This window comes from Lampris incognitus, unplaced genomic scaffold (assembly GCF_029633865.1).
Source record: "Lampris incognitus isolate fLamInc1 unplaced genomic scaffold, fLamInc1.hap2 H_4, whole genome shotgun sequence".
Classification (NCBI taxonomy): domain Eukaryota; kingdom Metazoa; phylum Chordata; class Actinopteri; order Lampriformes; family Lampridae; genus Lampris; species Lampris incognitus.
The window spans coordinates 927,586-950,572 of NW_026611079.1; the positions used below are offsets into that span (position 1 = coordinate 927,586).

The following is a 22,987-nucleotide window of genomic DNA, read 5'->3' on the forward strand; positions in this document are numbered from 1 at the left end:
CTGATATGAGACTGTATTCAGTAAAGACTGAGTGTGAGTATGTGAAACCTTACAAGGTGATGGTAAAAGGATGTACATGGAGGTAGATACCGGGGCAGCCATGACAGTTATCTCAGAGAGCCTGTACAAATCGAAACTGAAAGGGTCGAACTTGCATTCATGTGACGTGACATTGAGAACATACACAGACCAACCGTTAGCTATGTTGGGTAAAATCCTAGTGAATGTGCAATGTTGGAAGCAGCATTTACAGCTGCCCTTGCTAATGGCCCGTGGTAAAGCAACGGCGCTGATGGGGCGTGATTGGATTCGAGTGCTCAACTTAGATTGGTCAAAAGTGAATCGCGTTGCCGCATCTGACTCAGGGGAGCCAGTGTGCTCAGAGCACAGAGCAGTTTTCAGCGCAGAGCTGGGCCGTGTAAAAGCCGTCACTGCATCCTTGCGTGTATCACCGGATGCTGTACCAAAATTTTGCAAAGCGAGGCCAGTGCCTTATGCACTGCGTGAAGCTGTGGATAAAAAGTTAATCGAACTCGAACAACAGCGAATTATCTGTCCTGTGCCGCATATAAACCGAACCAGCTAGCTAGCTAACTAGATTAGAATTAAAGCAACCCACCTTGCTATGGCTTTGTCGTTTGCATGTCCATGCACCGTGTCCACGCTGTTCTTGATGTGGAGTTCGATAAGCCCAGGAAAGCACTGAATGCGATTTCGTTACGTACAGACAAGGCTCAACGTTTTCGGTTTTTATTTTTCAAAGCCATCCAGCATGCCGAATTTCGCCACGAGAGGGAGCAGTTACATAACCTCACACGAACAGGAACAACTTTTGGATCAGTGGAGACATAAAATCCGGGTGAAAATCAGTTTAAACCATCTGCTCCTTTTAAAAAAAAATCTGGGTATTTTTCGGTGAAAATCGGTAAAAACCGAAAACGCTGAGCCTTGCGTTCAGAATAGTTTGCGATGTTGACATTTTTAATCATTTTCTCCCGTTATCCGCTCTCCATTTGACGTATTTGTCTCCCCATGGGTGTGTTTTCCAGCGATGTAATTACAAGGTGTGCAACTGTGCACCTTAAGTGTTGTCCACTTTTTCCATGAGTTGTGGTGTGGTGTTTCCTAAAGGCATTGTTTCCGGTGAATAATGAGCTGGACTTCTCGGCTTGTTGAGGAAACTGGCGGCACACTGCAGTACATTACGTCCTTAGATGTGTCGTGTTCCAGCCAACTAAACTCTTGCTTCCATTCACTCCTAAACTACGTTTTTTCGTAGTCCGCCTTTTGTGTTTGTGGTTCTTCTGTAGGGATCGTGCGCGCAGCTTGAGTAACGTTAGGCTTAGTAAACCCATACTTCAGCAGCCCCGACATATCGGCAGCCAGCCGGCGACGAGTAAAACTAAGTTACCGTTAGCAGTTTTCGTAGAACGTTGAATAAAAAGGCGCGAATTAATCGGGATGTTTGTGGAACTGTGACGTTGCGTTTGCGAAAGGCAGTGGGATTTTTTTTTTTGATTTAACCTTGACTTGGTGGCCACGGAGGGCCACCTACTGGGGATGTATGGTGGCCACAGAGTAACTTTTTATGGTCACGGGCCATCGGGCCATGGTTAATGTCGAGCCCTGCTACACTCAGCTCGACATGGATGAGAAAAGTAAGCCGTTTCTCACCATCATTACACACAGAGATCTCTATGTATGCAACCGCTTGCCATATGGGGTCACTAGCGTGCCCGCTATTTTCCAGCGCACTATGGATGAAGTATGACAAGGGCTTGATGGCGTGGTATGCTACTTAGACAATATTTTGCTAACAGGAACAGACACCGCCGCACATCTGCACAATCTTAAACAAGTGTTACAGAGTCAGGAAGAACATGGTCTTAGGCTTAACAAAGAGAAATGTGCCTTCTTTCAGAACAGTGTGGCCTACCTCGGGCATGTAGTTGATGCCGAGGGAGTGCGTCCAATTAAAGAGAAAACTGAGGCTGTTGACAAAGCTCCTGTGCCGAAAAATGTGACAGAACTGAGGTCGTACTTAACCATGCTCAATTACTATGGCAAATTTATACCAAAATTGTCCAGCGAGATTAAGCCTATGACTGAGCTCCTACATAAAGATAAAGAGTGGGATTGGACAAGAAAATGTCAAGAGGCATTTGAGCGTACTAAAGCACAGCTTGTAGCCGCGCCAGTGCTGACACATTATGATCCTTAACTGCCTGTAATTTTGGCATGCGATAGTTCGCCTTACGGCATAGGTGCCATGATTTCACATCAGTTTCCAGACAACAGTGAGAAACCTATAGCCTACGTGTCTAGGACACTCACTAAATCAGAAGTCAACTATTCTCAGATAGAGAAAGAAGCACTTAGTATCATCTTTGGGATGGCCAAGCTTAATGACTATCTCTATGGACGAAGGTTTACTCTGCTACAGACCACAAACCACTCCTAAAGATACTAGGGCCCAAGACTGGAGTGCCTACATCGGCAACAGCTAGGCTGCAGAGGTGGTCATTAATTTTAGCAGCATACCAGTATGACATACGTTACAAGCCATCCTTACAACATGCAAATGCGGATGCATAATCGCGTTTACCACTAACAGACTCAAGTGGCAGACTCAGATTATAGTTCTGTGTTTAGGGTCTTATTCTTGGATGAAGTGTCAGTGTCCTCACAAGAGATTGCAAAACAGACAAAGACTGATGCAGTACTACAGAGAGTGAAGCTCTTTTGAGTGGTTGGCCAAAGCATTTGAATGAAGATGAGTTAAGGCCATACTTCATAAGAAACACTGAACTGACTGTCGAATCTGACTGTGGGGATGTGGGGTTTCCGGGTAATCATACCAGAGGTGTTAAGACCGCAGATGTTACGTGAATTGTATGAAAATCACCAGGGAATAGTAAAGATGAAGGCATTAGCCCGTAGTCACTTTTGGTGGCCAAACTTTGATTCTGACATACACTCACCGGCCACTTTATTAGGCACACCTGTCCAGCTGCTCATTAATGCAAATTTCTAATCAGCCAATCACATGGCAGCAACTCAATGCATTTAGGCATGTAGACATGGTCAAGTCGATCTGCTGCAGTTTAAACCGAGCATCAGAATGGGGAAGAAAGGTGATTTAAGTGACTTTGAACGTGGCATGGTTGTTGGTGCCAGACGGGCTGGTCTGAGTATTTCAGAAACTGCTGATCTACTGGGATTTTCACGCACAACCATCTCTAGGGTTTACAGAGAATGGTCCGAAAAAGAGAAAATATCCAGTGAGCGGCAGTTCTGTGGGCAAAAATGCCTTGTTGATGCCAGAGATCAGAGGAGAATGGCCAGACTGGTTCGAGCTGATAGAAAGGCAACAGTAACTCAAATAACCACTCATTACAACCAAGGTATGCAGAAGAGCATCTCTGAACGCACAACACGTCGAACCTTGAGGCAGATGGGCTACAGCAGCAGAAGACCACACCGGGTGCCACTCCTGTCAGCTAGGAACAGGAAACTGAGGCTACAATTCGCACAGGCTCATCAAAATTGGACAATAGAAGATTGGAAAAACGTTGCCTGGTCTGATGAGTCTCAATTTCTGCTGCGACATTCGGATGGTAGGGTCAGAATTTGGCGTCAACAACATGAAAGCATGGATCCATCCTGCCTTGTATCAATGCTTCAGGCTGGTGGTGGTGGTGTAATGGTGTGGGGGATATTTTCTTGGCACACATTGGGCCCCTTAGTACCAATTGAGCATCGTGTCAACGCCACAGCCTACCTGAGTATTGTTGCTGACCATGTCCATCCCTTTATGACCACAGTGTTCTCATCTTCTACTTCCAGCAGGATAACGCGCCATGTCATAAAGCTCGAATCATCTCAGACTGGTTTCTTGAACATGACAATGAGTTCACTGTACTCAAATGGCCTCCACAGTCACCAGATCTCAATCCAATAGAGCACCTTTGGGGTGTGGTGGACCGGGAGAGTCGCATCATGGATGTGCAGCCGACAAATCTGCAGCAACTGCGTGATGCTATCATGACAATATGGACCAAACTCTCTGAGGAATGTTTCCAGTACCTTGTTGAATCTATGCCACGAAGGATTAAGGCAGTTCTGAAGGCAAAAGGGGGTCCAACCCGGTACTAGCAAGGTGTACCTAATAAAGTGGCCAGTGAGTGTACAGTCAGGGGTAAACAGTTGCCAGACATGCCAGTTAAACAGACACCAACCTGCCACAGCTCCTGTTCACAATTGGAGCTGGCCTAACCGTCCTTGGTAGAGGATACACACAGATTATGCTCAGAAGGGAAAGTTCAACTTCCTAGTGGTCACTGATAGCTATTCACGTTGGCCAGAAGTAGCTTTGATGAGTAGCACTACATCTGAAAAGACCATAGAAGTTTTGAGGGGATACTTTGCCACTTGGGGTCTTCCAGAGGAACTTGTGTCTGATAATGGACCACAATTTGTATCTGCTGAGTTTGAAACATTCCTGAAAAACAATGGGGTGAAACACATTAAGAATTCTCCTTACCACCCAGCTTCTAATGGGGCTGCAGAGCGTTTGGTGCAGAACCTGAGAACAGCTCTTGAAAAGGGAAAGAGTAGCAATATGACGTTGCAGCACTGCATACACAATTTCCTATTCTGTTATAAGAGTACGCTACAGTCTACTACAGGGAAAACATCTGCAGAATTATCCAAAGGAGTTCAATCGAGTGCAACTGAACTTGGTATATATCCGTGAAGACGTTTCGCCTCTCATTCAAGAGGCTTCCTCAGTTCTTGCCTTTCTGACTAGACCAAGCTAGTCTGACTGGCTGGTGATGAGACTCACAATTTATCCTCTTTGGAGTCGTTGTCAGAGCTGTCGATGTCCATGGCTCTTTGTGTCCCGAATCGTTACCAATGCCCATCTCTAACAGAGCCATAGATGTGAGTGGCTCTTTTGTGTACCGATGTTTGGCTGCGCTCGTCGTTATCGGAGCTATTGATATGCGTGGCTCTCCTGTGCCCCGATGTCCAGCCGCGCCCGTCGCCATCGGAGCTATTGATTTGCATTTGTTTAGCAGCGACGGTCGTTGGGGGTGTTAGTTTCGACTTCATTATTCAGTGGTCATGAGAGTCGTTGGAGCCGTTAGTTACCGACTGTTGTTCTTGGAGGTTAGGCTTCTTGAGTCTCCTGAGTAGAGATGAAAGGACGGCATTGTAAGTGGGAGATAGGTGGTGTCGCAGACCTCCTCCTCTGTTGAGAGATGGTTTTTCCAGTTTCGCATAGATGGCTTCCTTCACCCCTCTTTCAAACCATCTATCTTCCCTGTCCAAAATGTGTACGTTGCTGTCCTCGAAGGAGTGTGTCTTCTTCTTTAGGTATAGATAGACTGCTGAGTCTTGTCCTGAGGAGTGTGGCCTTCTGTGTTGGGCCATCCGTTTGTGTAGTGGTTGTTTGGGTTCTCCTATGTATAGGTCAGTGCAATCCTCATTGCATTGTACGGCATACACCAGATAGCTTTTCCAGGTGTGTGGTACACGGTCTTTGGGATGAACCAGTCTTTGTCGGAGTGTGTTGCTGGGTTTGAAGTATACCGGGATGCGGTGTTTGTTGAAAATTCTCCTGAGTTTCTCGGAGACCCCAGAAACATATGGGATGACTGTGTTATTCCTTCTGTTCCTTTTCTCCTCGTTGCTCACCTGGTTGGTCTTTTTGGAACGTGTTGCAGTTTTCACAAAGGTCCAACTGGGGTAGCCGCAGGTTTTTAAAGCTCCCCTCAGGTGTTTGTGTTCTTCTCGTTGGGTGTGAGTGCTGCTGGTCACATTGTCAGCTCTGTGTTGCAGAGTTCTGATGACGCTCAGTTTGTGTTCCAGAGGGTGGTCGAAAAGTAGATATTGGTCTGTGTGTAGGTTTCCTGTAAACCCCAATGTGGAGGCTCCTGTCTTCCCCAATTTGGACGTCACAGTCCAAGAAAGGCAAACTGTTGTTCTTTACGTCTTCCCTTGTGAAGTTAATGTTCTTGTCCACTGAGTTGATGTGTTTGGTAAATGCTTGCACCTCTTGTGTTTGGATTTTGACTCATGTGTCGTCCACATATCTGAAACCAGTGGCTCGGAGGTGTTCCTCTGAAGGAGTTCAGGGCCCTGTGTTCTACCTCTTCCATATATAAGTTGGCCAAAATGGGCGATACTGGTGAGGAAGCCTCTTGGATGAGAGGCGAAACGTCTTCACGGATATATATACCAAGTCCCGTTGCACTTGTTTCAACTCCTTTGGATATATACCAAGTCCAGTTGCACTTGTTTCAACACCTTTGGATAACCATGACCTGGATGAATGAGAACATTCACAGGCATCTGCAGAATTGTTTCCCAGACATCAATTCAAAACCAGGTTGTTTCTCACCAAACCTAATTTCGCAGAGTCCATGCAACAGAGACAGGACAGTCAATAGTCCAAGCAAGCAGATAAGTTGGCACAAGTCAGACACTTCCTACCAAAACAGAAGGTGTTGATTCGAAACCACAGGGGAGGGGAAGGTGTTAAATGGGTGCCTGTGTGCATTGTAAAGGCACTTGGTCCTGCCACGTATCTTGTGAAAGTGTATGGAAAGGTGTACAAGATACATGTCAATCAAATTATCAATACTGAGATTGAGAACTGTAATGTGTCAGATGAATCGGATGATGATCTGAGGGTTGTTCCAATTGTATCACATGCATGTGTAGCAACGCCTGTAAATGTTCCAGAATCCACTGAGAGGGTTGTGTAGCAAGGATCCAGTGAGACTGCTCCCTCCTCAGTTGCAGAGGGTGTCCAGAGGCCGCAGCGGCATGTGAAGCCGCCTGATAGGTTAAATCTGTGAGAACCCAGTTGTTGTTATAACAATGTAATGTTGAAAAGATGTAAAAACAATTAAAAATGAAATGTTGTTGTACTGTGAAGGTACTGGGTTCAGATTTCAGGGGAGGAGTGTACTGTGTGGAGATACACACGAAAGCAAATGTTTTTATTTGCAGTAATATGTATTTTATGTTTGACCTCTGACCCTCGATGTCAATTGGTTGTGTATGTTGTGTAAATGTACGCGCGCCACTCTGGTGCACGCCCTTGAAAGAAGACAGAGCAAGAGGGTCACTCGTGTTTCGTGCCTGCTTAACGCAGTCGTTTTGTAATGTTACTACGGTCTACCAAATAAAAGAGGAAGACCAAGATACACCTTGATCGTTGTGTAATTCAGCTATCCTGTAGATACACGACAATGAACTGGTCAGCCATGTTCATTTGGCAAAGATTGGATTATTGAACTGTTGCCATGTCAAGTTATTTGGTGGGTGACGTTTCACTGCTTTATTGGAATTGCTGCGAACAAGTAAGATGACAAAGTGGTTTATTATTATACTGCTGTGTTGTTCTGATGGCCGCCGTGCCTAGCAGTGTGTAGTAGGCTACTACTAGCCTGTGTGTTGCTGATTTGGACCACTGTGCGTAAGAAGTAGCCTAATTAGTTGGTTTGGTTTTCTGTGATTTATTTTTATTTCTGTATGCTGGTTGTGGGTGTTGTTAGCTAAGCCTGTCTGAAGATGTAAGTCAACTTGTGCCGTTAGTGTCACATAAAATCTCCTTCCAGTCAGATCGATTACGCCTTTTATGTTGATAATTTTTTCACTTGTATTCAAATACTGGTACCAAGCATTCCAATTCTTGTAAAATATACCAGTTTAGCTGAGCAGCATAAGACCATTTCTATCCGTCAGCTCACGCGCACAGCAGCCTAGCAACGCATTGTATAACTGCGAGAATCTGTGTATGTGTATGCACGCTCCGAGAGAGGGACAGAGAGACGGGGGGGGGGGGGCAGCATCGCAAAGCAGTCATCTATCACAAACTAACCAAACGTTTCTGATTTCGGCATATTATAATCTGCAGCAGGGCCAAGGCGTTACACCTGTGGCGGGAATACAAATTCCATCGCGGGCGAGGAGCAATGTCTAGGTGAGTCAAGGCCCTGATTAGGGTGGCGCGATTGTATAAATGGTTGTAGCTAACTACCAGCGCAGAGCCACATGGTTGAGATGGAATGAGAATTTGAGGGACTTGATTTGATGTCACTTGATGTCGGATGTGACGTCATCTGAATTTGCCATACCTTGGCTTCTGGTGAATTGACGCCCCTGACCGGACATCTCTCTTTTAAAAATCAGATTTAAATGCATGCAAAATAGGCAAACAAGCGATTTACGAGTAACTTCAATTGGAAATAAAAGAATGACAGAACAGATAATATTAAATATTACACAATTTATTTTTTTTACAGATTTTGATAATGACAAAGTTGTCAGAACCAATCAAATAGGTGCCGGTCCAAATCTGGGAAGTCCCGGATCCTGTTCCGACAGGACCGGCACAAATCAAGCCCTGGTAATGCTGCGGGATAATGATCCAAAATACAAGAGTAACTCCACCACAGAATGGCTCAAAAAACACTATATTGTGGGAGTGCAGGAATGAGGAGACGGAGAGATCGAGTCGAGTCAATTCCTTTTACTTGCCAAACGAAACGACACCGATACAGCACAATCTCTCGTGGCAACCAGCTAACCGCTAGGCTGCTGCAAACATGGCTCCACCCCGGAAACTCTAAGCAGTGCCTACGTCAGCACTCCGAACGTCTGCCTTAAAGGAGCAGCAGCCCCTGGTGAATCTACCCTCAACTGTGTATCGCCACAATATTAAGATTTTGGAGTGGCCTAGTGAAAGTCCTGACTTGAACCTCATTGAGATGCTGTGACAGGACTTTAAACGAGCAGGCCATCCTTGAAAACCATCCAATGTCGCTGCATTACAGCAATTCTGCAAAGAGTGGGCCAAAATACCTCCACAGTGATGTGAAGGACTGATCTCACTTATGGGAAATATTGGGTTGTAGTTGCTGCTAAAGGTGGCATATCCAGGAAGTTCAGGGGGGCAGTTACTTTTTCACATGGGTGATATGAGTGTTGGATAACTTTTTTCCTTTAGTAAATGAAATGATCCTTTAACACTAGAACGACCGGAATTTCACGACCATGGGCGGTCAAAATGACGGCCGGTTTTTAAATTCTATATTAACATAAATACCCAGTTGAGATATTAATGCATTGCATATGTTAGTATGTCTGTCAGGAAACAACTGACACCAAAATGAACATTTTAACAATTATAATACTATTTTTAAACAATTTAAACTTCAGACAGACATGGTCGAACTTGAATAGCAAAATTGAAAAAGTTAAAATATTACCTGAAAAACAAAACGATAAACACATATTGCTAATCTTGTAAACATAACAAGGCCTATAAAACGTGAAATGTAAAAAAAGAACTGAACGTTGCGAAGGAAATGACGCGAATAACCCATGTGACATGATGGGCAGGATGACGCGCAAATTACGCGTGGTCGTTTTGACCATCCATGGTAGTTTTAGGTAGATCTTATAACTTTTTTTTTGTGTGCAATTGATCTAAAACTCATTTTAATGCAAATATATGCAGCGTTAGGAGCATTCAGGGAGCGGCAGGTCTGTATCTTTTTTCACAAAGTTATTAAACTTTAACAATCCAAAACGGTCAAAATTACCACCATGGTCGATCTGGGAGTTTTTAAGTTCCGGTCGTTGTTTGGGACTGTTTAAGTATTTATTTTAAGTTCTTTTTTACATTTCACGTTTTATAGGCCTTGTTACATTTGTTAGATTAGCAATATGTGTTTTCCGTTTTGTTTTTCAGGTAATATTTTCACTTTTTCAATTTTGCTATTCAAGTTTGACCATGTCTCTCTGAAGTTTAAATTGCTTGAAAATAGTATTATAGTTATTAAAATGTTAATTTTGTGTCAGTCGTTTCTTAACAGACATACTAAAATCTTATTCCATTATCTAAACCGTGTATCCTGCTCTCAGGGTCGCGGGGATGCTGGAACCTATCCCAGCAGTCATTGGGCGGCAGGCGAGGAGACACCCTGGACAGGCCGCCAGGCCATCACAGGGCAACATACTAACATATGCAATGCATTACTATCTCATTTGGGTATTTAGCTTGAACTCATAATATACAGTTCAATAACAGGCGGTCATTTTGACTGCCCATGGTCGTTTTAGGTAGATCTTATCACAACTTTTTTTTTGCAATTGATCTAAAACTAATTTTAATGCAAATATGCAATTTTAGGAGCATTCAGGGAGTGGCAGGTCTGTATATATATATATATATATATATATATATATATATATATCCCCACAAAGTTATTAAACTTTGAAAATCCAAAACTGTCATAATGACCGCCTTGGTTGTTCTACTATTTAAACGTATGTTGTGTTTACTCAGTTTCTCTTTGTGTTATATTATATTTTGTCTAAAGATCTAATACCATTCAGCGTGACAAATGTGCAAAAATAGAGGAAATCAAGAAGGGGGAAATACTTTTTCACTGCACTGTAAATACAAGACGATCGAACACACACTATAGTACACAGGCAAACAGATTTATTAGATCTGACAGATTTTTCTTTCAGTTTTAAGATTCATTGGGCCTTTTGTGAATGTCCCTAAGGCACAAAGGTTTTCCACTGGTTGCTCTCTTCAAAACAGTCTTGAGTACAATAGAAGGCAACAACACACTTTCCCACACAAACATGGACAGATAGTTTTTTTTTTTTTAAACTGTTATTCAGTTTCTCCAAGGTTAAGGGCCTTTTTCATTTGGCTTTTCTGTCACTTTTTCCATAGCTTGCACTGTCTGTGAAAATGACATTTGATTTCTTACTCTTCGTTCTTATGTACATTGGCCTATAGGGTTGTTTAACTTAATTTGGCAATGCCCTTTTCTGTATATCACTTAACATGTGGCTTGTTTACAGTGTTGCTAGTTTGGACTCTTTCTTTGTCTGCACTGAAGATAATCTACTGAAAGAGAGTTTACTGAACCTGAGTAGGGCTGTCACGATCACGAAAGTTTAATAGATGATTAATTGTGATGCAAATAATCGCGATTAACGGTTTGATTTTTTTTTGCCCCCCCCCCTTTTCTCCCCAATTGTACTTGGCCAATTACCATATTTTTGAGCCGTCCTGGTCGCTGCTCCACCTCCTCTGGGGTAGTGGATCCATAGATGTTTTTTTTTTAATTTGTGGTAATAGCGCTTTTGACCGCCACCTTTTTGCTGCAAATCCAACAAATTGCCTCCTCCAAGTTATTGGGCTCTCCTCTTCCATTTGACTTGGAGCGCCAGTCAAACAACAAACGGTGGAAAACGACATGGAAATACTGATGGAAATATGAGATTTCTGTTAGTTTCATCCAGCTGTTTTTATACAGATGAATGGAGACAACTCTAACAATTATGCAAAATGATCACGGGCAGGTCAAATAATCGTGATCGGGCGCTTATGTAATAATTGTGACAGCCCTACATCCTGTGTAAGAAACACAATCATCTTGCAATAGTGTAATGGTTTGCTAGCACTTTTCTGTACCACAGCTACTCATTGATATGGGAAGTTATGGTAAATGGATGGAGTTGTATGATTGTAATTTGGGTAATGCAGAAAAAAGAACAATAATGGTAAAAAAAAATGTCTGGTGAAATTGGGGCTAGAAATACAATGATGGGAAATAATGAAGATGAGAAACTAATGCTTTTTTAAACTTTTCTAAATGTCTACTCAGGTGGGGTGATGGCAGTTAACATCACTAGTTCCAATACTCTTATTAGAGGTACATGTGGAGGAGAGGCCCTTCTATCTGTCCGCTATAGCAGTCTCAGCTCAGATCCACCTGTCATCAAGTGGCAGCTGAAGAGGGACAAGCCAGTCACTGTGGTCCAGTCCATTGGTACAGAGATTATTGGGAACCTAAGACCTGAGTACCAGGACCGTATCCTAGTGTTTGAAAATGGAACATTGCTGCTCCACAACCTCAAGCTCTCTGATGAGGGAACATATGATGTAGAGATCTCCATCACAGATGATACCTTTACGGGTGAAGGTAGCATCATGCTTACTGTTGATGGTAAGTAGACATGCTCTAGTGTGAGGTTTCACAACATATAAAAGAGATGTGGTTTTTTAGTGCGCTGGTGCATTGGCTTGTGACCCAGGTTGGCCTTATCCTGCAGATTTTCATTGCAATGCTGTGTAGATAGGTCTTCTTGTGCTTACTCAACCTATCAGCATTTAATTATGTAAGATTTAGCATATCTGACATAATTAGGTGCTATGATATGAGTGGGGATATGGGGTGGCACGGTGACGCAGTGGTTAGCATGGTCGCCTCACAGCAACAAGGTCCTGGGTTTGAGCCCCGGGGTAGTCCAACCTCGGGGGTCGTCCCGGGTCATCCTCTGTGTTGAGTTTGCATGTTCTCCCCGTGGGTTTCCTCCGGGTGCTCTGGTTTCCTCTCACAGTCCAAAGACATGTAAGTCAGGTGAATCGGCCGTACTAACTTGTCTTAGGTGTGAATATGAGTGTGTGTGTGTGGGCCCTGTGATGGCCTGGCAGCTTGTCCAGGGTGTCTCCCCACCTGCCACCCAATGGCTGCTGGGATAAGCTCCAGCATCCCCGTGACCCTGAGAGCAGGATAAGCGGTTCGGATAATGGATGGATGGATATGAGTGGTTGAGTAACTGCAAGCAAGCCTACCTATTTAGGGTTACAAAGAAAAGCCACAGGACAAGGGGGTACTTGAGGGCTGTGTAGAGAAACATTGCTGTAGTGTTTGGTCTCAAATATATTGAAAAGATTATCAAAGGTAATTTATTTTCTTGAGCTATGTGTAAATGTTAATTGACAATAGATAGGAAATAGGTATATTGATATCATTAGTAACAAGTTTGATTTACCAAAGCCATGAAGTTCTGGATTAAAACATGATATGTCAGTGGATTTTGATACATCATTGATATCCCACAGAGTCCATATCCAGGCCTTATATACAAGCGGAGGCCTCATCAGTGCTGGAGCTCAGCGAGCAGTTCACCCTCAACTGCTCCCATAACGAAGGAACCCGGACCACGTACAGCTGGTTAAAGGGCGGGAAGCCACTGACCAATGACACACGGTTACTGTGGTCACCTGATCAGAAGCTTTTGACCATCACAAGAGTGCTAATGACTGATGATGATGTCTACATCTGCATAGTAGAGAATCCGATTGGCAGCATGAAGAGCCTGCCTGTCAAACTCACAGTCTACAGTAGGTGAATTGCCTTGACCACATAATATTAATATGGAATATATAACTTTTTGACACACTGTATGGATTTGCCAGCCGTGTAAGCAGTAGATCATGCATCTAGTTTTTTTTTTTTTAAATGCTATTTTACATTGTATGTGGGAATTCTGGCCATATGATAGATTCGTGATGGTTCATTTTTCTAAACTGTTGTTTGCCAGTGTTTACTAACCTTCATTGAAATGATGATGGTCTTTAACTCATGGTCTAACAAAAGCATCTACCATGTTTTCAGTGGTTCAAAAATTCTAAAAGCTTTAAACTGTTCATATTACTATAATAATAGTATGTTCTATATGATGTAAAAGACATAATGGTTGCTATCGTTCAGTTCCATTCAAGTTTACATGATAAAAAGTAAGCTTGCACATACAAGGAATAGAAGTAAGTGTGGTACTAACAGCGGGTCTAGCGCAGCATTCTAAAATGTACCACTAAGAGCTTAATTTGTGCCAGATGCTGTTCTGGTACATCTGAGTTTTGGACCACCTGCATTCTGGCACCTATTTGCAAGGATCCCACATCTCTTGAGAAAAGCAAAAATACTGTATGCGACTTTAACATCCCAGAAAAGAAGCCAAATGCTGAGTTTTTTTCTTTTTTCTTTTTGACTTTCTCCGAAATACTTCATTGGCTTGTCTGTCTGTGAGGACCGGTAATGAACTTATTGATAGCTACAGGGGCGCCACGCCACGGTGGTGCAGTGGTTAGCACGGTTGCCTCACAGCAAGAAGGTTCTGGTTTTGAGCCAGTGGCGCCGTAAGTGGGTATAACGTTATGAAGATTCTAAGGGCACCAGCCTAGAGGGGGCGCCACAGCGGTGCTCAATTTAAAAAAAGTATATATATATATATATATATATATATATATATATATATATATATATATATATATATGTTTCTAGTTTTTCCCCTTATCCCACCTGATTACCCAATGGCATATGACCAGCTCTTGTCAAAGACCTCTCTGATTCGCGGTCCACAGGAAGGACAGATCCACAGGAAAGAGCCCACAGGTTCAATCTGGGCTATGGTGGTATCACATTCCTTTTTGTTAAAAGCATTTTATATGTAAATTTGTCAAACTAAGAAGATGGGTCCCTTATTGGAGAAGCTGTTCATGAGGGGGATTGTTGGGCAAGCTGGTAGCATGGGATGAAGGTAGAGGAAGGGGTTTAATGTTTAGAGAATTCAGGAAAATAATAAAAATAATTATCTGATTAATTCAATAATTAAAGGGCGCTCAGACATATTCTTTATAGGGGCGCGCCCTAGACCAACCTTGGGGGTCGCCCCAGGTCGTCCTCTGTGTGGAGTTTGCATGTTCTCCCCATGTCTGCGTGGGTTTCCTCCGTGGGCTCCGGTTTCCTCCCACAGTCCAAACACATGTAGATCAGGTGTGTGTGTGTGTGTGTGTGTGTGTGTGTGTGTGTGTGTGTGTGTGTGTGTGTGTGTGTGTGTGTGTGTGTGTGTTGGCCCTGTGATGGTCTGGCGGCCTGTCCAGGGTGTCTCTCCTCCTGCAGCCCAACGACTGCTGGGATAGGCTCCAGCATCCCCGCGAGCCTGAGAGCAGGATGAGTGGTTCGGATAATGGATGGATGGCTGATAGCTAGAGTGGCTGTCATAGCATGATCACATAACACATGTCTGTAAATTGACTGCTTCTGTCAAACCGAATGTGCAGCAGCTGAAATTCCAACGTGAGAATTGTGATGGCCAAAGGCCATTTATAAATTTACACACTTCTTGTTTTTATTCTGTTGGACTTGGACAATGTAAGAATTTGCTTGTTAGTGGTTTGGTAGTGCACTCTGGGTAACGAGTGATCGCTGTGACATCGTGGTGTTTCATGTATGGAATGCCAAGCATCTGGGTGTTGCGTGGATGTAAGGAGTTGATTTTGTTTGAATGCTGCAGTATAGGTTTTAAAAAAAAGTTATAAGATTACGATCAGCCCTCATAACATATTTGTTTGATAATGTTAAAGGTATACCTGTGTCATGACCAGAGGTGGATAAAGTACACAACTCCATTACTTGAGTCAAAGTACTGATACTCCTGGTCAAACATTACTCCAATACAAGTGAAAGTTGTTCAGTCAAGTTTTTATTTGAGTTGAAGTACTGGAATCAGGAGCACTTTGCCATTTCATGTACGCAAGTGCATGACATGACACAAAATGTCGTTTCCCCCCAGCCCACAGCAGTGCGACACAAAGATAAAAACACATCCAAAAACTACAAGGACACACACACCCAAACTAACACATATATCCAAACTAAACAACAACAAAAAAACACTGTTCAGGAGAACGAACACCAGCCAGGATGACTGTCAGAGCTGCCGATCTGCATGGGCTAGCAGTTAGCTTAGCTTGCCCTGCTTCCGCATCCTGTCAAACCGCCCTCGGTGTTTCCTCCTCTAGCACAGCTCCAGCCAGGGGCCGTGGTCCCCGGGCCCACCAGACGAAGCAGACCAAGCTCTCCCAGCCAATCCAGCACCAGCTCCCCCAGCCAGACACCCTCGACACACCTCCCCCGCACTCCTCACGATGACACCAAAAACACCACAGTCAACGCTGTTCAATTATTTATAGGTACAATGATAAACCTTAATACCGGAGAGAGATGACTCGGCACAACTGTTTGCATTAATGGTCATAACCCATGTTATTTGTCCCCCCCTCAACTGTGAACAACGCAAAGGTTCCTACTATGGCATATGACCTAATACTACACCCCCCTTTTCCGAGATAAATAATTTTCCCTGGAATGTAGTAAATAAACAATGTCAACAATTGGTAAACAGACTCAATTTCTGTTTCCTCTGTGTAAAATCATTTCCAGTTATACAAACACATTATAACAGTAACATAAACTTATCCTTCCTTAACATTTCTTTTCATCCACAATTTTTTTTTTAAAGAAGGGTGGGGTCAACTGCCCAATACCTTCTACTGAGTGTGTTTGGAGTCAGTGACGTGCTCAGTCCTCTCTGTAGTTAAGTAATATATTTTTGTTGGGTGCTCTTTGGTCCAAGGTTAGTAGTTTAAGATGAGAAAAAGAGAACAAATCTCTCTGACCAAGGCACTCCGTGTAATTAAAATGTCTTTATTGGAACTTGGACATATCCAAAAAGGACCTAAAAATGCCCACGCGTAGCAGCTCAGGCCTTCTTCAGGGCATAGTGAGACAAAACAGGAGTGAATGGTTTTTGTGCAGGCACAGAGCACAGGTGGTAGTTGCTTGATTGGATCTGAAGCAGCCAATTGCTAAGACCCGCCCCTCACACAGATCCTAGAGCGCAGTCACGTGCCAAACACAGTTCTTTGTAAAAAGAAAACAAAAACACAGATTAAGTGTACACACACCCACAACTATAGCACAATAAAGGTACATGTTCACAGTGACTCGGAAAGACAGTAGACTATAAATTAGACATTTTTATAAAAAAGGCCTATAGTCTATCTCCTCGTTCAAACCGGGATATTCCATTGCCTTAAAATTCCAGATCCAAAAAGTTTCCTGCTGCAGCAACTTTTTCAATCTATCCCCCCCACGTACAGATTTCTTTATCATCTCAATACCCTGGACTCTTAAGGATGAAGGGTCGCTATGGTGTATTTCTCTATAGTGTTTGGCCATTGGATAATCTTCATTGTTGATCCTTATTGCATATTTGTGTTCAGAAAAACGTTTTTTTAATTTCCTCTTTGTCCTACCTACGTAAAAGCACCCACATGGGCACTGTAGGCGATATACAAACAAACTCAGAATTACAATTAATAAAGCCTTTGGTTTTGTATTCCTTTTGGGTTTTCAGGTCAAGGAATGTCTTGCACTGAATGACACCCACACAGTGTTTACATGACCCGCACTAATAAGTTCCCCAAAGGTCTTTATGCAACCATGTCTTTTCTTTTGAGCCTGGCAGGTAACTCCTGACAAATTTGTCTTTTGTAGAAGGTGCTTTTCTGAACACTGTCATAGGTGGATTTGGGAAAAATGGCCATTGGATAATCTTCATTGTTGATTCTTATTGCATATTTATGTTCAGAAAAGTCAACTCTTTTTACAGACAGCTTAAAGGCACAGCTATGGGTGCGTGTTTTGCGCTGAATTATGCAAACTTTTTCTTGGGTCACTGGGAAGAAACATTCATATACAATCAATTGAATAATCATTTTTGTTATAAGATTGTATTTTGGGGTCGCTTTATTGATGACATCCTTTTAATTTGGTCAGGAAGTGAGGGTGAACTCTTACAATTCCATGGTTATATCAATGCGACAAATTCTAACATTAAGTTGTCAATTGACTATTCCAAAATGTCTGTAAACTTTCTAGACTTATCGATTTCTATTGATGGGAGTGGCTCTCTACAAACCACAATATATAGAAAGAGTACAGACAGGAACACTTTACTCAGATCTGACAGTTTCCATGCCAAGGGACTTAAAGACAACATTCCCTTTGGACAGTTTCAGCGTTTGAAACGCAATTTGCAGCAATGATTCAGATTTTGAAAAACAGGCCAAAGACATGAAATTGAGATTTTGTGAAAGGGGTTATTCCGCAATTTTGATTGATGATGCAGTAAAAAAAGCCCAGTTCCAAAATCGGTCTGACCTCTTAACGAAAAATAAAAAAACTAATATGGTTAAAAACAATCCCAGACCATGCTTCATCACACAATACAGCTGCTGTGCCTCCAGGATGAAACAAATAATCAGGTCCAATTGGAAAATGATTAAAGTGATCCAGTTCTAAAGGAAATTTTCCCAAATCCACCTATGACAGTGTTCAGAAAAGCACCTTCTACAAAAGACAAACTTGTCAGGAGTTACCTGCCAGGCTCAAAAGACAAGACATGGTTGCATAAAGACCTTTGGGGAACTTATGAGTGCGGGTCATGTAAACACTGTGTGGGTGTCATTCAGTGCAAGACATTCCTTGACCTGAAAACCCAAAAGGAATACAAAACCAAAGGCTTTATTAATTGTAATTCTGAGTTTGTTTGTATATCGCCTACAGTGCCCATGTGGGTGCTTTTACGTAGGTAGGACAAAGAGGAAATTAAAAAAACGTTTTTCTGAACACAAATATGCAATAAGGATCAACAATGAAGATTATCCAATGGCCAAACACTATAGAGAAATACACCATAGCGACCCTTCATCCTTAAGAGTCCAGGGTATTGAGATGATAAAGAAATCTGTACGTGGGGGGGATAGATTGAAAAAGTTGCTGCAGCAGGAAACTTTTTGGATCTGGAATTTTAAGGCAATGGAATATCCCGGTTTGAACGAGGAGATAGACTATAGGCCTTTTTTATAAAAAATGTCTAATTTATAGTCTACTGTCTTTCCGAGTCACTGTGAACATGTACCTTTATTGTGCTATAGTTGTGGGTGTGTGTACACTTAATCTGTGTTTTTGTTTTCTTTTTACAAAGAACTGTGTTTGGCACGTGACTGCGCTCTAGGATCTGTGTGAGGGGCGGGTCTTAGCAATTGGCTGCTTCAGATCCAATCAAGCAACTACCACCTGTGCTCTGTGCCTGCACAAAAACCATTCACTCCTGTTTTGTCTCACTATGCCCTGAAGAAGGCCTGAGCTGCTACGCGTGGGCATTTTTAGGTCCTTTTTGGATATGTCCAAGTTCCAATAAAGACATTTTAATTACACGGAGTGCCTTGGTCAGAGAGATTTGTTCTCTTTTTCTCATCTGAACCTTCTACTGAGTGTGGAGATTATTCTGCCCCATTGCTTACTCTTTTTTTTAAGGGTACCTTTACCTGCATGTGCACACAAAGTCCTTTAGGCACTCTGGAGGCCCTCTCACTCTGGATGGGTATCGGCTCTCAGTCACTGAGCTCTGCTGCTGATGTTGATTGTGAGCCCCTTTTGTGACATGTGTTCTCACTGTATCCGTTTCGTGGTTTACCTCTGCTAATGTATCAGGTAGGTTGGTTGCAGTATCAGGAGCCACCACGGTTGAAGAGAGGTGAAACCTGTTTCTCCGTAGGGTGCCCCCCCCCGGGTGTCTCCACGAGGTAAGACCTAGGTGTACCTGCCATCGACACTACTGTGCCTCGCTCCTTAGTGTCTCTGATTCACACATCTTCACCCGGTTGGGTGGGGGGCATGTGATGTGTTCTGTATCTTTGATTGTACTTATGTTGCTGTTAGTGTCTGTATACTTGTTCTGTCTTTTTTTAAAGTTTCTCCATGTCTGCACATCTCGGTTTGAGTTGGGAAGGGATAACAGGAACAAATGCTCTAATTTTTCTTCCTGTGAGAAGCTCGGTGGGACTGTGTCCATTTGCCAGTGGAGTATTGCGGTAGGCCATGAGAGCAAGGTATGGCTCACTTGATTTTTGAACAGATTTTTGATTGTTCTCACTGCTCGCTCTACCTCCCCGTTGCTCTGCGGAAAGTGAGAACTGGATGTCACATGGCTGAAGCACCAGTCCTGCGTAAACTTGCGGAAACACTCTGATGCAAACTGTGGACCATTGTCTGAGTACACCTCATGTGGAATTCCATGGCGAGCAAATATTGACTTAAAGTGCTGGATCACTGCCTCTAATGTTGTGGATATCAGTTTGGCAAATTCAAAGTATCTGGAAAAATAGTCAACAATGCCTAGGTAGTGTAGAACCTAGCCACTGAGGATGCACAAGCATTCTTAGTGCCGGTCCCAAGCCCGGATAAATGGGGAAGGTTGCATCAGGAAGGGCATCCGCTGTAAAATCTTTGCCAAATCAAACATGTGGATAATAAGTCAGATTTCCATACCAGATCGGTTGAGGCCCGGGTTACCATCAACCGCCACTGGTACTGTTGGCCAGCAGGGTGCCGGTGGAAATTATGCTACTGTTGGGCCAAGGAGAAGGAGAGGGGGAAGGCATGCCTAGAGGAACCGGGAGAGGAGGAAGGGCAGGAGTGTGGAGGTGAGAGTCAGAATCTTGAATGTTGGCAAAGGTAAAGGGAGAGAGCTGGTTGATATGATGGAAAGAAGAAAGGTAGGTGTAATGAATGAAAGGTCACGTGTTTAACTTGACCTACTCACGGGTGTACGTGCAGTGCGTGTGACGTATACAGGAAGTTAGAAGCGCATGTTATGAAGGTTGTATGTCGGATGAACGCTAGTAAAAGCTACACACAGTTAAGAACCTACGAAGTCGGCTCGTTCTTGAATTATTCTTATGTCAGTAAGACAAGGCGTCTACGGACATTACATGGTGTCAGAATAGTCTGTGTATCGGAACACGAGCGGTCATGCCGAAGTTTAATCCGCCGAGTGAATTCAAGTTTGACTGCCCCGTTGAATGGCCGGAGTGGAGACAACGGTTTTCGCGCTTCAGGCTCGCGACAAAGCTGGATAAAGACGACGGGGAGATTCAAGTGAGTTCGCTGATTTATGCAATGGGCAGCGAGGCTGAAAAGATATTCAGCTCGTTTGACTTCGCGGCGGAGGGTGATAAAGTGGACTATGATATCGTACTGAAAAAGTTCGACGGCTACTTTATTCCCCGCCGTAACATCATACATGAGAGGGCGTGCTTCTATCAACGTAGCCAGCAGCCAGGAGAGACAGCGGAGATGTACATCCGGACATTGTATGAGCTGTCTGAACACTGTGAGTTTGGGGACAAGAGGGAGGAACATATCAGAGATCGTCTGGTAGTGGGCATAAAAGATAAGGTGCTCTCCCGTCAGTTCCAGCTCACAGCGGACCTTACTCTGGTGAAAGTCATTGAACAAGTGCGCCAGGCGGAGGCAATAACAAAGCAGCTCAGCCTCCAAGCTAACCAACCAGAGGCCCTGCTGGCTAACGTCAATGTTGTCCGATGGCGGGACGAACGCCAAAACAAAAAGGGCGGACAGCGTCATGGTGGCGGCAGTCCGGCAACCAACAAAGTAGATGAATGCGGGAGGTGCGGCAAGACGCAGCACACCGATGAGCGGAAGTGTCCTGCAACGAACAGTAAGTGCAACAAGTGTCATAAAAAGGGACATTGGGAGCGTGTATGTCACTCTAAAGCGGTGAGAGAAGTCACTGAAGAGGTTAAACAGCTGTACTTTCTGGGAGAAGTTGGCAAAGAGAGCAGTCAGGAAGATTGGACTGTTAGTTTAACAATAAGTGATGTACCAATAACCTTTAAAATTGACACGGGGGCTGACGCTACTGTTATCAACCAAGGGACATTTAAAAAGCTGAAGCCAAACATAAAACTGGGACCTCCTGACACATGCTTCATAAGCCCAGGTGGAAACATCAGCTGCATAGGACAGTTTCAAGCCACAACCAACTACAAGGAGAAACAATACTCCTTTCCAGTGTATGTGATCAAGGGGAGAGGCAGCTGTCTGCTGAGTCGTCTAGAGGCAGTGGAGATGGGTCTAGTGAAGCGGATGAATGAGGTCAGTGGAGTTTTCGGTTCAAGTGGACTGCTGAAAACAGACCCAGTGAAGATAGCTCTGGTGGAGGGTGCCCAGCCATACACGGTGCATACAGCCAGACGGATACCGCTGCCACTTGTACCACTGGTTAAGAAAGAACTGCAGCGCATGGAAAATGAGGGCATTATTGAAAAAGTGACTCAGCCCACAGAATGGTGCGCCGCTATGGTGCCGGTGCTGAAACCGAACAAGAAAGAGGTTCGCTGCTGCGCTGACCTCAGGAGGCTGAATCGAGCGGTGAAACGTGAGAAATACGTGCTGCCCACTATGGAGGAAATAATGCCAAGGCTCGCAGGGTCAAAGTTCTTCACAACGTTGGATGCAGCAAGTGGGTTTTACCAGATCCCCTTGCATGAAGACAGCAGGGGGCTCACCACTTTCATCACCCCATTTGGGAGGTATGCTTTCTGCCGCCTTCCATTTGGTATAACGAGTGCTCCAGAGATTTTCCAGAGAAAGATGGCGGAAACTCTGACCGGGCTAGAGGGCACAGAGGTGTACATGGATGACATCCTTATACATGGAGAGACTGAGGAAATCCATGACCGGCGCCTAGCAGAGGCGCTGGGGGTCATTGAAACAGCAGGTCTCAAACTGAACCAAGCGAAATGCAAGTTCAAACAGAAACAAGTCCGCTTCCTTGGTCATATCATCAACGAGGCAGGCATCAGACCTGACCCGGACAAAGTGGCCGGAATAGAGAACTTTCCTCAGCCCCAGAACGTGACGGAACTCAAGAGGTTCCTCGGGATGGTGAACTATTTGGCAAAATACGTCCCAGAGCTGTCCACTGTAGGTCAGCCGCTTTATGGACTGCTTAAAGCAACGACAGAGTGGCTGTGGGGACCTGCACAGAACACAGCATTCCAAGACCTTAAAGCAGCACTCGCCACCGCCCCGGTACTCACCTTTTATGACGTCACTAAGGCTACGGTGGTGTCAGCAGATGCCAGCAGCTACGGGCTGGGGGGCGTTCTGCTCCAGCAGCACGGGGAACACTGGAAGCCCGTGGCCTACTGCTCCCGACGGCTGAGTGACGCAGAGACAAGGTACGCACAGATCGAGAAAGAGTGCTTAGCCAGCGTCTGGGCATGTGAAAGGTTCGAGAAGTACCTGTTTGGGCTTGACAATTTCAGACTTGTCACCGATCATAAACCACTAGTGCCTCTCATGAACAGCAAAGACTTGGATAATGTGCCCATTAGGTGCCAGAGACTGTTAATGAGGCTGATGCGTTTCAATGCAGTGGC

At 44.0% G+C, this 22,987-nt stretch overlaps 1 protein-coding gene across 1 annotated transcript in view; it reads left to right on the plus strand.

Moving 5' to 3' along the window:
• LOC130131990 (hepatic and glial cell adhesion molecule-like) overlaps positions 1-22,987 on the plus strand; it is a 51,759-nt gene that overhangs the window by 17,328 nt on the left and 11,444 nt on the right. Inside the window, exons 2-3 of the mRNA XM_056301712.1 lie at positions 11,709-12,050; positions 12,950-13,231. Of these exons, the coding sequence (XP_056157687.1) occupies positions 11,709-12,050; positions 12,950-13,231 (624 nt within the window). The remainder of the gene's footprint in view (positions 1-11,708; positions 12,051-12,949; positions 13,232-22,987) is intronic.